Source organism: Leiobunum rupestre, chromosome 6 (assembly GCF_980474605.1).
Source record: "Leiobunum rupestre chromosome 6, qqLeiRupe1.1.hap1, whole genome shotgun sequence".
In the NCBI taxonomy this organism is placed as follows: domain Eukaryota; kingdom Metazoa; phylum Arthropoda; class Arachnida; order Opiliones; family Sclerosomatidae; genus Leiobunum; species Leiobunum rupestre.
In genome coordinates, this window is record NC_143389.1 from 13,543,103 (window position 1) to 13,555,926 (window position 12,824).

The 12,824-nt window shown below is 36.6% G+C and overlaps 1 protein-coding gene across 4 annotated transcripts in view; it reads left to right on the forward strand.

Annotated features, from left to right (window-relative positions):
- Positions 1-12,824, forward strand: part of LOC149939324 (ATP-binding cassette sub-family C member 3-like) — an 82,460-nt gene that overhangs the window by 24,061 nt on the left and 45,575 nt on the right. For all 4 annotated transcript variants that reach the window (XM_090178631.1, XM_090178630.1, XM_090178629.1 and 1 more), the window contains exons 5-8: positions 1,739-1,876; positions 1,942-2,003; positions 5,865-6,008; positions 6,570-6,740. In XM_090178631.1, coding sequence (XP_090034757.1) covers positions 1,739-1,876; positions 1,942-2,003; positions 5,865-6,008; positions 6,570-6,740 — 515 coding nt within the window. The remainder of the gene's footprint in view (positions 1-1,738; positions 1,877-1,941; positions 2,004-5,864; positions 6,009-6,569; positions 6,741-12,824) is intronic.

Genomic DNA, 12,824 nt, shown 5'->3' on the forward strand with positions numbered 1-12,824 from the left:
CTATATTTCATACCTATACTCAGAAATGAAACCGGTTCAAAAACCATAGCTAGGGCCCATATATTTTCTCACACGGCCCTGCATAATCAAGGTTGTGGGGGTTCTACCAACGGTTAATCTTTTTGAGGAGGGGTTTCAAAAACGTTAAATTTATGATTGGCGAACAGCCCCCTAAAATTTTTTATTTCTTTGAATTTTTTATTTTTTTTAAATAAACAATCACAATAGCGATAATTTAATTTATACAATTGCATTTTTTGTTGTTGTACTACTTCCTTTCCAAATTAGGATTCTGTGCACACTGAAATTGGCAAATCTTTCAAATAAATACAGGATTATGTATATGGTTTTAGATTTTATTCTTATTTCTGTATGCCTCATAAAAATATTTATTTTATACCTCATTTAATAATTTCGTATGAAAAAGTCGATGATGATATAACTTTAATTAATAGGCACCCCTAAATATCATCATTAAAATAATGACCATTTGAGGAAATGCTTCTAAGCATGCCTCTCAAAATAAGCTATCGTTCCCTTCAGAGAAAATGAGAGCAATAAATTTTTCAAGTTAAAATTGTAAATTGTTAACTTACAAAACAAACGTCTGCAGGATCGTTTTTTCCGAGAATTTAAATAAATATAAGAATTTATAAAATACATTTTTAAAACAGAGAAGTCCGAAAGGCTTCAAACATTACTCGATCATTAATCAAGAGGTTTAATATATTACTTATCAGTGATTATAAAATCAAATTTTAGTATATGATAAAAAAAACGATTCCACAGACAAGCGAGCAAAGTTTGAAAAGCTGGCGCTCAGTTTGCATTTCTAACTTCCAGGTTATTGGAAAATAGCCTAGGAAAATATATTCCAACTGGCTATATTAGACTGATTCTTTTTTTTTTAGAAATAAAGGGATTTAAAAGGTTTGTAATGCATTCTTAGATGCCGGAGTTTAACAAATACAAGCGAGTGAATTAAGCTGAATCCGTTGAGTTCAAAATTAGAACGACTGAAATTGAATGTCGCTCTTGGTTTAGAAAAAAGACCACTCATTCTTGAATTAAGGGTATTTGTCACTCGAAATGGGTTTTAAAGACGCTTCAAAGTTAAAAATTTAGACTTAACTATATCATAAATTACATAAATAGTGTGTGAGCAATATCTCAATTGATTTTAAAAAGTATGCGGCACTGCAAACCACTTCCTATATCTTATGAGAAAATGTCCGTATAAAGCCGTTAAAAATCAACGTTGGTCCACCCAAAATGAATGTCTACGAAACCGTCGAAAGCACTAGAAGCTATGTTGAAAATTCAATTATTGTTAAGCTCCACTCATTCCTTAACAAAGGGTTTTTGAACTCTTTTCTGTCGTAATTTTTTTATTTAATTTTTTTTTAATCTTCAAGCTCAATTTTGAAAAACATCAAGGATGATTAAAATATTTTGGTTTTGAGAAAATAAAATTAGTAGTGTCGAAAAATAAGTTTTTTTTGCAGCAGATACAGTTTTATGATTATCAATTATTCATATTATATTGTATTTCTTCTAAGAGTTGTTAATTGTATATAAGGCTTTCACCTTAATTTTCTATAACGCCTTAACATTAAAAGTCAGTGCTACATGACTTCAATATAGTTAACAATTGTTAAGTATTAAACTGAAAAGGTCAATTAGCTAAATAAAAGTTTCCGCTCTATTTTTGAATAATCTCTAAAATGTTTCTGCGCAGCAATTTCTAGAGCATCCAGTTTCTTTTACTTTATTTATGATCGAATATCCATTGTCGTTCCTGATGTTCGCATTATCGTTTATTTCGGATAAGAAATCAGTTTATCGAATAGCGAATGAAGACGGATCATTAACATTGGTGAGTTCATAAATACCCATTAATTAGTAGAAACAGTTCTTTTTAATCTTGATTTTTCTGAAAAGAATGAGTCGCCGGAAAACGAAGCGTCTTTCTTTTCAAAACTATTTTTTTCGTGGATGAACGAGTAAGTGCCTTTTAGTTTTAATTTTTTTTCCCTTTTTAAAAAACCAAACTTTTTGTGGTAAAGATATCTATAAAATACTTTTTTTTATGTATATTTAAAAAAAAAACATCCACGTAACGATGTTTTTCCCAAGGTTATTTCAGATAAGAATCTGCATTGTTTTTTTGGTTTAGTATAAACAAGGAATTTCAGAGAAGTCTGGTACAAATTTACAGGCGGGTTCTTTGGGAAACAAGGATTGAAAAAGGTCCAGAAAGGTTTTCCGAAATTAAACCGTATCCGAGTAATTGGCCGTCAAAAATCAGTCTCCAAATCGTCGAAAAACGCACCAATGTGCAGTTTCTATTATTCCTTGGACCCCCAAAGTCTATCAATTTACTTAGAATTTGGTTTTTATTGAAAAAGATAAGAAAACGATCACAAGTATCAAAAATTATTTTTTTTTATTGAAAGAAGTATTCTACGTGTAGAAAGTAACCACAACAAGATGATTCCTAGTCACCCCGTCAATTGAAAGAAAGGTTTGTCTTCAAATGCCATAATTACTAATTTAACTGAATAACATAAAATGTACAAATGGATCACCTGGGGCACACGCAAATTTTACTTGAACCCGTTCGACAATTCGAAGCGTGTAACGAATTTACGACCGAAAACTATGTTAGCGCTCCCTAACGGTGGTGGGCGGAACTACTTGTCGGAGGTCAACTTTAAGGCAATGTGGAAGCTAGCAGGTTATGGAAATTCATGTTTGTACTTTCTTAAAGCATTAGAATAATGAATAAACGAAATTCAATAATTTCTTTTAATAATAGGCATATTCACTTCGAAACACCTTGTTATTGGCAGGACTGCGCTGAGGGGGGGGCAGGGGGGGCAAATCCCCGGGGCCCGGGTTAAAAGGGACCACGAGGGGGGCCCGTAGCTGTAGGGCCCATCGAAGAAACTCAAGGGGGGGGGGGTGCAAATCAAGATAACTTGACGCACTTCTGATACTAGTTTTGTTTTTATCGAAAAAAGTAAGAAACCAATGCTTAGTGAAAGGAAACAATTGGGTCTAAAGAATAATAGTAACTGCACATTTGCGCGATTTTCGACGTTTTTAAGGTCAATTTTTGACTGCCAATTAACCGGATACGGTAGGGTTTAATTTAGGAAAACGTTTCCCTCCTTGTTACTCAAAGAACATGCATGTTTATTTGTGCCAGTCTTCTCTGAAACACTGTATACTCCCCGGAAAATGTTTTTAGTAGCTCACTTCGTTCATTTAACATGTTGTTTTTAAAAATAAATTACTTTATTTTTATTTATTGTTTCGAGTAATTTCATCACTGTGCTGGTTATTGACATAAGAAATCTCAATAGGTTATGAGCCCACTGGCTAGTAGTTGGCCCCACCGGCTACGCAGTCGTGTTAGCCCCGTTTCCCATTAATGCCAAGTTTTTCCTATTTGGCCCCGATCTGACCGGCGATCACCGGTTAGCCGCCCGGGCCAGTCCGGGCCTGTGAGCCCAGCACGCTTCCAATACGCAACCTTATGTTACGACTATGAAGACAACAACGAATGTTCCTCGATTCTTGTAGTAGCACGTTCCTGATGATCAGAATCCTGGAGTAGACGCGATCCCGATCATTTGTATCTTGATCACCGTTGAAGAGTTTCCACGCAATGACGTTGAGAAGTCGGCTGGGCCAGAAAACTGGAGTTGCTCATGATCCAAAATGTATTTGACATAGTCACTGGCAAACACGTTGCACCGACAGCACCGTCTTCAACGGCAGCAGAATCAGCAATGATCACGCATGCCACCAGCAATTTAAATAGTTTCAAGTAGCTTTCAGTATTGCCCGAGCACTCATCTGGTCAGTGATGTCCAACAATGTCCACAACATGATCACGAACTGTGAGGAACCCGAGGAGATGTGGGAAAAATTCCTCCACATATTTTTTTAATTTTCGTCGAACAGACTGCGAAAACTTTAAGCCCAGCGGATGCATACAACAAAGGATCCAGAGCTCGACATGGCCTCGCATCTATTGTCCATGCAGGCGTTGTGGGCCGATTAACTTAAGAAGGCGAAGAAATAAGATGATGTTTTATTCGATTAGTCGATTCTCTTCGCTTGTTTCTCTGAGTCGGTGCCAAAAGATGAGTTTCGGGATTTTGAATGCTGTGAGACACCTTCCCGGAAGAAAAGCAGTTGGTAACTGAATTCGAGAAACTGCTGTTTGGCCGTGCTAACCGAGATGGCAACGCCATTGGAGAGTCATCCGTTCTTTTTACCAGACGAGTCCAAAAGCGTTTCAACAACGTACCGAGGACGTCAGTAACCGAGAGTGACAAGAAAAGAAGGAAACGACGCAACGATCCGGAATGTTTCAATTGCTCTATGCATGGTCACATCGCTAAAGACTGTTCGAAACCAAAGTTATGCATCGAAGTGTGAAGATGATGGTGTAGCGATAAAAATATTTGCAAGTAGTTAATTACTGCTACAATTAAAATTAATTTGCCCGGGTACTCGCGTAACTTCAATGATGGGGTTAGCGAGGGTCCTGGAAATATTAATTAGGTGTCTAGGGGTTTTGTTTAAATTAAAATTAGAATTTTCTAGGGGTTGTTTAAAATGAAAACTAAAATTGTCTAGGGGTAGGATATTATTTGAACATCAGAATACAGTTGAAAGATTACCAAAGAAGCTGAATATTTATTTTAACCATTAAACACTAAACACTAATGAAATAAACTAAACGACAATTAGAAATGCAATCTGGCCAGGGCCGCGACATTCATTAATTAAATTTGATTTATATTTTTTTTAAGTGCATCTTAACCTAACATATATTTCGCCGTATGGCAGAGTTCTAGCATTAGGCTAATCGAACGATAACGTTTTCGACAACAACATTTTACATGATACTTTTGTGTGCGGTGGATGACGATTCCGCTGTGGTTGTGAGAGTTTCTAAGTTGTAGTCCATGATGAGCCACGAAGAAGATTAATTGCCGGTTATTCACTGGCGGAGATAGCTATCGACGTAGCGATTTGTTGCAGGCGGACGACGGGATTGTGATCTCTGATGGTCCTCGCAGGGAGTTTTATTTATCAACGGTCCACAGGGATAAAGGAGTAGCACGGCCATCCGCACATTTCAACTATTTTTCTTCAATAATAATACTCTGGTCGCGAAGTAGTTTTAGTAATAGGTGAATCTCACGATGCACACAGAGTGGAGTTTTTACACACTTCCGCGATATAAACCGAAGATATTTTAAAACGTCATCCATGGGAAAATACAACGACCGAATTATATACATTTCAACAACATGCGTGGGGTTATTCCCCACTTTCTTAGAATAATACAATACAAGCCTAAAAAGAACAACTTGGCAATCCTGTCACTGCTCGGACGTTTAAGTCAAGAATAAAAGAGGGAGCGTACTAAGCGAAGGGACACCTGATTAGCCCATCCAGGAAAAGATAATATTCGCGATGAAGGGACGGGCCCTTCCATTCAACGGGAAAATCTGTAGAATAATAGGCTAGACAATATTTTCAAAGAAAGGATTGTATATTTGTTAAAATGTTTAATCTGAAATAACTTGCCTAAAACTAAAATTTTAATGTTAAGGTAAAAATGGATAAATTTATATATTTCGCATTACAATGGAGAATGAACACAATAAAATAAAATTTTCAGGGGAAAACACCGAACGATGAAAGAATTTTCGAAAGTGTTTTTCCCAGAAATACAAGCTGAGATCGAACCAACTTCATTTTGCTTGCACTCCGTTATATTGAGTGTTTCATTAAAAATTCCTAATTTTTATGAACAAGAAGGTTATTGTCTTTATTAGATTGCTTCTTAAAGGATACAAACAGCCGTTAAAAGAATCCGACATTTATGATTTGAGACCTGATTTACAGGCTGCAGAAACTCATAAACATCTAGATAAATTCACCATCTCAATACAAACGCAAGAAAATGAAAACCAAGAAAGGTAAATAAAAATTTATCTGTGTTTTGTCTTTTATTATATCAGTTTCATACACGGAAGATTTTCTGGGTAAGTAACGGCTTAACTGCAGGGTGTGGATGGTAGGATCGATATCGTTTTGGCTGCACATCCAATTTCTATTATTTAATGAGATTCGTTTAGATTTGAAAATATCTGGCGTATATTTGCAAGTCATAGTCTATCGAATTTAACGCGTTCACCGTCTTCAGACTAAGCGTCAAATTTTAAAAGAAATTATAGATTGAACAACAGTAAAAAAAATAATGAAAATCACACATGGTAAAATCTTTTATTCTCCAGTTGAACTGAGAAATTGCCGGAGCTACTCGTTGGGTGTAAAATTTAAATATTTAACGTTGCAGATATGATAGTTTAATGGGAAAAAGTATAAGAAGAGTTTAATTTGGAGCCCGAAGTTGCTTCAACAATAAATTTATTTTATGAAATAAAAATTGAGATAATAATATTTCTACTATCAAAATTGTAATTTTGGTTCTCTACATTTGCTAAAATTGATTAAAAGTTTTGCAAAACTATTTTCAGGGAAAGTGGCAAATTTGAAAAAAATCTTCTAGTTTATGAGGATCAATCGCGAAAAAGCCACGGAAACTTTACAACTACGCTCATCAAAACCTTTGGGCCAGAGCTCATATTTCCCTGTACTATTCAGATAGTTGCCGAACTACTCAATTTCGCGGCTCCAATTTTAATGGCGTAAGTATTGTTTTTTAAAATACCTTATTATTTTCCGCGTTGAAACTGCCTTTACTGGTTTTTTAAGAAGTAAGTACTCATCTATGTTACCTAAGACAATTTTAGGCAATGGTTTAAATCTATATCTAATTAAAAAGAAGGTCAAAGGGAAATAACCTTTCACTTGATTTAAAACCCCAATTCGTTAGCGCCCTGTCTATTTACCCCCGATTTTTGGTGGTAAATAGCCTGTATCTTTTTACCACCGTAAATAGGGGGTAAATAGTGCAACCACACGGCCACGACTATTTGCCACTGAAAGTCGGGGCTCGGGAATTTCGGTGGTAAAAGGTAATAGATGACGTATAGGTGATAGCAAAAGTAAGCATGAGAAGCGGCCCTCTTTAAATTTTGGAGAGGCGTCTAATTTTAAAATTTGTTCATTCAGGCATTATCAATAGCAAATAACGTTTCATTGGATGTTTATAGCAAGATAGATAGAGCCAACTACTTTCTTATTTTAAATTTTGATTTTGAAACCGGTTTTACTGGTGTCAATGGACGTCTTGCACTAGCCAAAGATAGATAAGTCCACTTATCCTATTTACGTCTGGTGAAGTGAAAGGTGATAGATGTGAGGTGATAGTTGAAATGATACTGATATATAATAGGTGTATGGTAATTGGTGTGAGGTATGTTATAAGTGATGTTTTAGGTGACAGGTGTGTGGTGATAGTTGAAGTGTATCTGATAGGTGTTAGGTAATTGGTGTGAGGTAGGTGATAGGTGATAGGTGTGAGGTTATAGGTAAGGTGAAGTGATATATGAGGTAAGGTGATAGGTAAGGTGATAGGTGATAGGAAAGGTTATAGTTTTGAGGTAATAGGTTTGAGGTAATGGGTGATATTAGGTGATAGGTAAGTTAAGGATATAAGTATCAGGTTAAAGGCAATACGTGCGAGCCAGTGAGGTGAAATGAGGTGAGGTAATAAGTGATAGGTTATATGTGAGGTACAGATGATAGGTGTTGAAGTGATATTGTGAGGTGATAGGTTTGAGATGTGAGGTGATGTGATAGTGAGGTTTTTTAGATGTAACGTAGGTATGTTTTTTTAACTAAAGCGTTTGTTATTTTTTGCCCTAAGAATAACCATTTTAGTTTTTAGTCCATACTCCCCGCACAGCCAAGGACGACCCTAAAATGGCCCTTCTTCATTCTCTAGCCAATGGCCCCAAAAGGAGCCAGTACCAACATGTTTCCATTACGCGAAACTTTCGACGGGCGAAAGCTAGTAAAAAAGGCAAGTCTTTTATAAAGAAAGCTATTTTACTAGGGTAGCAATCAGGTGCGGAAGGCCACGGGACTTGCGCATCTTCCATTTGCGATTAAAAACCGAATATTTAAAAAATTGCAACGAAACTTGGAAATGTTTCCCATGTCCAGTCAATACAATTTTGAGAAAATTTAAGTTTCGAAATTTGTTTAAACATTTTATTTATCTAGCCCAAAAACCGCCCAAATATTGGCAAGATTTTTGCTACATTAAAGAAGTTGTTATAAACATCAATAGTTTCCGAACTAACAGATATCGCAACGATTTTGCACCGTTATTTCATTATTTGACATCTTGTAAACCCACAGTGAAAAGATCTACGCAATTGACTCGCAACGTTTGGAGAAAAATCCATTCCAAGATGGCTGATTTCGTGCATTTTGAGATGGTTTTCGTTCCGATCTTTATTAATATGCGGGACATCACCATCCAAAAAATACTACGTGATGTGAATAGCTTAATCTATCCAATGTAAAATTCAAAATGGTCCAAGACGCAATAGGAAGCTAACTTGGCCACTAGGGGTCGCAAGATAAAATATTTACATTTGACAAATCCAGATATTCTTAATATATAATATATAAAAATATTTATTATATGCACTTTCTGGAATTTTGGCCAAAAAATCAGGCTTTTGGAACACTGTGCATTTTAGGTACTTAATGAAAATGTTATAAATGTAAGACATGGCTGTCCAGAGTGAAAGCTCAAATACAGCGGCCCGGTGAAAACACGCCAAAAACGGGTTAAGGGGGCCGCTATGGCACTGAGCATTGCCAGAACCTATATCTTATACTTTTAGCTACAAGGGCAAAAGCCCGAGGGGGTAGTTACTCGATTAATAAGGTGTACACATTTAATGAAATCGATTAACTTATTTCCGAAATCATGGGAATTAACGGGGAGTTAAAAATATTTTGAGAAATATCCAGAGTTAAACGGTTATCACAAGAATTGTTTGGTAATAAAAAATAATTTACCAACACTCATAGTACTCTAGAAAAATTCGGAAATAATAACCTTTTAGAACTCATTTGTAACCACACATTTTTCAAAATAAACGCCGATAATGATTTCCGAAATCAGATATGTGTAAAATAGTAGTATTTAGTAATAGTCATCAAAATTATCACAGTATTTCTGGATTAAATAGAAAGTGCCAGACGCTTTTCTAATTTCCGCTGGAAGTGCCGTCTGCGTAAAATATTTACAATTACCTAATATTTAGGTCATTTAGACTGAATGACGGGCCGCGGCTCGAAACATCTCGACAATTTTTTTAATAAAAATATTAAATTACTTTTATCCTTTGTTCACGGTTTATTTCTTCGAAAACCTATTTCTTTTATTCCACCTAAAATGTGCTTTGGAGAGAAAACGTAATTGGCACCTTTTGGAAAAATTAAGAACTTTTATTGGTGCTATCACAGTGAAGGTTTTATAGAGCATATGATCAACGTTGGACTTTTTTAGTGGGCTCCAAAATATAGACCACGACTGTAATGAAATTACATATCTTGACCCGTTGCAAAACTAGGTGTTTTTCAGGGCCCGTTATGCAACTTGATAATTTCCAGGGCCCAATACCCAACTAGATAATTTCAAGGGCGTTACACTAAATAATTTTTAGGGGACGTTACGCAACTAGATGAGGTTTAGGGGCCGTCCGAGAATAAATTGTTTGTTGGCCGCAACGATTCTCGATTACCTCCAGGCACTGTAACGAGACCTGATGGTAACTAGGGCCAGAAACCAGGTTTGATTATTTCTGATGGTTAGGGCCGATAAATTGACCCAATGAACTTTAGGGCCCGAATCGATGCCCAATAGCGTATATGACCCGACACCAGGCTTGTTTATGTGTATTGCCCGAAACGAGGTCCGATAATATCTAGGGCCCGAAAGTAGACCAGCTAATGTATAGGGCCCGAAACGACACTCAATAATGTATAGGGCCTGAAAGGTGGCCGGATGATGTCTGTGGCCTGATACGAGGCCCGATAATATCTAGGGCCAGAAACGAGACCCGAAATGTCGAGGGCCCGAAAGAAGACCCGATAATGTTTCGGACCCGTAATGAGGCCAGATGATATATAGGGCTCGTAATGAAGTCCTTTGACGTCTCAAGAAGAAACAGCAATGATTTCTAGCCTCGATTATTTCTAGGGCCTGAAACGTTGCCCGATGATTTCTACTCAAAAGTAATCAATAGAAATATTTCAGAAATAAAAATATCTCGAAATCATAGAATTCAAAGAATTAAAGGGAATATAACCTAAAGCCGTTTTTAAGCTAACAATTTCAGCAAGATTTGACTCACAAGTGCGAAAAATATCTAAAGCCCTAGAAGGTAGCGGGCAATGTTCGAAGTGTTGGTATGCCACACCAAATACCTGAGGTTCTGTTCACTTTAAAAAAAAAATTATTCAGTAATCACAAGAAATAACAAATATTTAGTAGAGTTCACTAGGCGACTAAGCCTTTTATAGATTAAGTCGAAATCGTTACGAGTATACATTTGCGGATATAACGGATACGCGAAACAACGAAAACAAACAGTTTGTATTTAGACAATATTAAAATACTATAAACATGAACAATATTTAAGGGGCGCAAAGTTAAAGTAAACTAGGACCCCAAAAATGGGGAAAAGGTCGAAAAAGCGTGTAATTTAAATAAAAAAATGCATGGAATTTTTCGTTGGCTACTCTGGCTACATTTACTCTGGTCTCTTCGCGCCTCTATTTTAGTCCTGTTCAAACAACTTTCTGTTTTCGTCGGGATTTAGTATGTTAAGATTGTATCGTAAATGTGTTCTTTTTCGTTATCCCTCGAAATGAAGGCGAGTTTAACGGATTTTGCAGAATCTTTCTTCATGAACGTATAGCTCCAACGTTGTCGTTGAAACTTCTAGAGAGCTCTGCTTAACCTCTCTAATATTCTGCTTCAAACTTCTGAGTCTTAGCGAGTTTTCAAGCTTGTTTAATATATACTTATTCATGTAATGATTATTACCTTAGTCAATTGTAAGCTCCCCTGTAGCACATGAAGTCGTTTTAGGGTCGGGGTACGGTCGAAAAGTCGCTTTATAGTCGACGACCAAATGCCGATCTAAAAACGTCCGAACGTTTTTCGACACTAAAACCGTAATTCCATTTTTGGGACTATTTATGGTCGGTATGCCGACCATTATCCGACTTAAAATAGACCTTACATTTAATTATTACCCCTGTAGCACAAAGAGTCGATTTAAGGTCGGGCTTTGGTCGAAAATCCCCTATCTGTCCTGGTCCAAATACGCACTCTAAAAGTCCTAAAAGTTTTTGAGAATTCCTCGTGAGTACGTTTTCGGTCACTTTTCAAGTTGGTATAGCGACCTAGCATTTTGAACCACTAGCCAACTCTAAGAGTCTTATCATTGGAACTATTTAAAGTCCAAACGCCGACCTTGAATTGTAATAGCTGTCATGACTTGCAAAAGACATGATACATTTATAGCCGGAGCAACGGCTGACTTATATCCAACATTTATTTGCCAATTATTCGCTCAAAACTGTGAAACTTTGGCGTTTTAATAATTGAAATAATTTTAAAATAGTTTCCTTTCTGATTTATATTTTTTCGAAAAATAATATATATTCAATCTGAGAATGTTTTCTTATTAAAAATCTCTCAGCTCAAGTAGGTTACATTCGTATAGCTAAATGTGTTAGGCTAAGATATTAATGAAGATTTATTCGTTACTTTTATTAAGCCTTAAGAGACTACAGAACTCTGTACTCTAGATTCAAGAGCTTTACGATTGACGGAATTAAATTCATTGTTTCACTCCCGTTCATGGGACTTCACCAACTACATACATGTATATAGTTTATAATATAGCTATATTTGCGGTTTTATTTGGTCATTTTCAGTCACTTAAAATATCAAAAAGTAAGTCGTTTCGACGTAATTATACATATCACTATGTATTTGTACCCCGCTGCTCCGCCTAAGCACTACAGCGGCCTACAAGAATAAACAGGCCGGGACAGAAGTGCGTTTTGCGAATCAACGTTCAGCCAGTGAGACAGCCATCGTGACTGCCTCACATATAGCAAACAAACGCCCTCATCATGGCCCAACAAAAGGCGACACCATGGGCTGCCCGGGACCCCCCCCCCTCGCACAGCTGAGGACTAGAGTGACTTATTCTTCCACGTCTTAGCTCTCCCCGAAAGGTTATAGAATGTCGAGTACGGATCGCACCTGGGGATCCGGTGACCCCATTAAGGACAGTTGGAAGACGTAATTATACAGTATATTCAAAGTCGGGATGACGTCTTTTCGGAGTCAGTTCTTAGGTCTATTAAAAGTCGGTAAAGAGTCGACGTTTTGTAGGCGGCCGACGATCGGCCGACCCTTTTACCCCTAGGACATTTCGACTTCAGTGTTAAGTACTTTTTGCCGACGTCGGGTCAACTCTAATTTGCTGCGGGGGCTTAGTTTAACGATTTGTATTTAAAGTTTTGAATTATTTGCAATCCAATTTGTAGTATAAAACCAAGAGAAGGAAGCGAAGTACGATTGCCCCCACTTTTGGAAACAGGCAAACCGTAAAAGAAAATAATATTAAAATAAGTACATAATCATTTTCTGTCTGTTTGAATGACCAGAATATGTATCGTTAAATAAAACGACAATGCGAACAAAACCAAATAAATGCTTACTTAAGCTCGGAAATATAACATGTGAAAGGAGATACAAATACAAAGTAAGAACTCTTTATAGA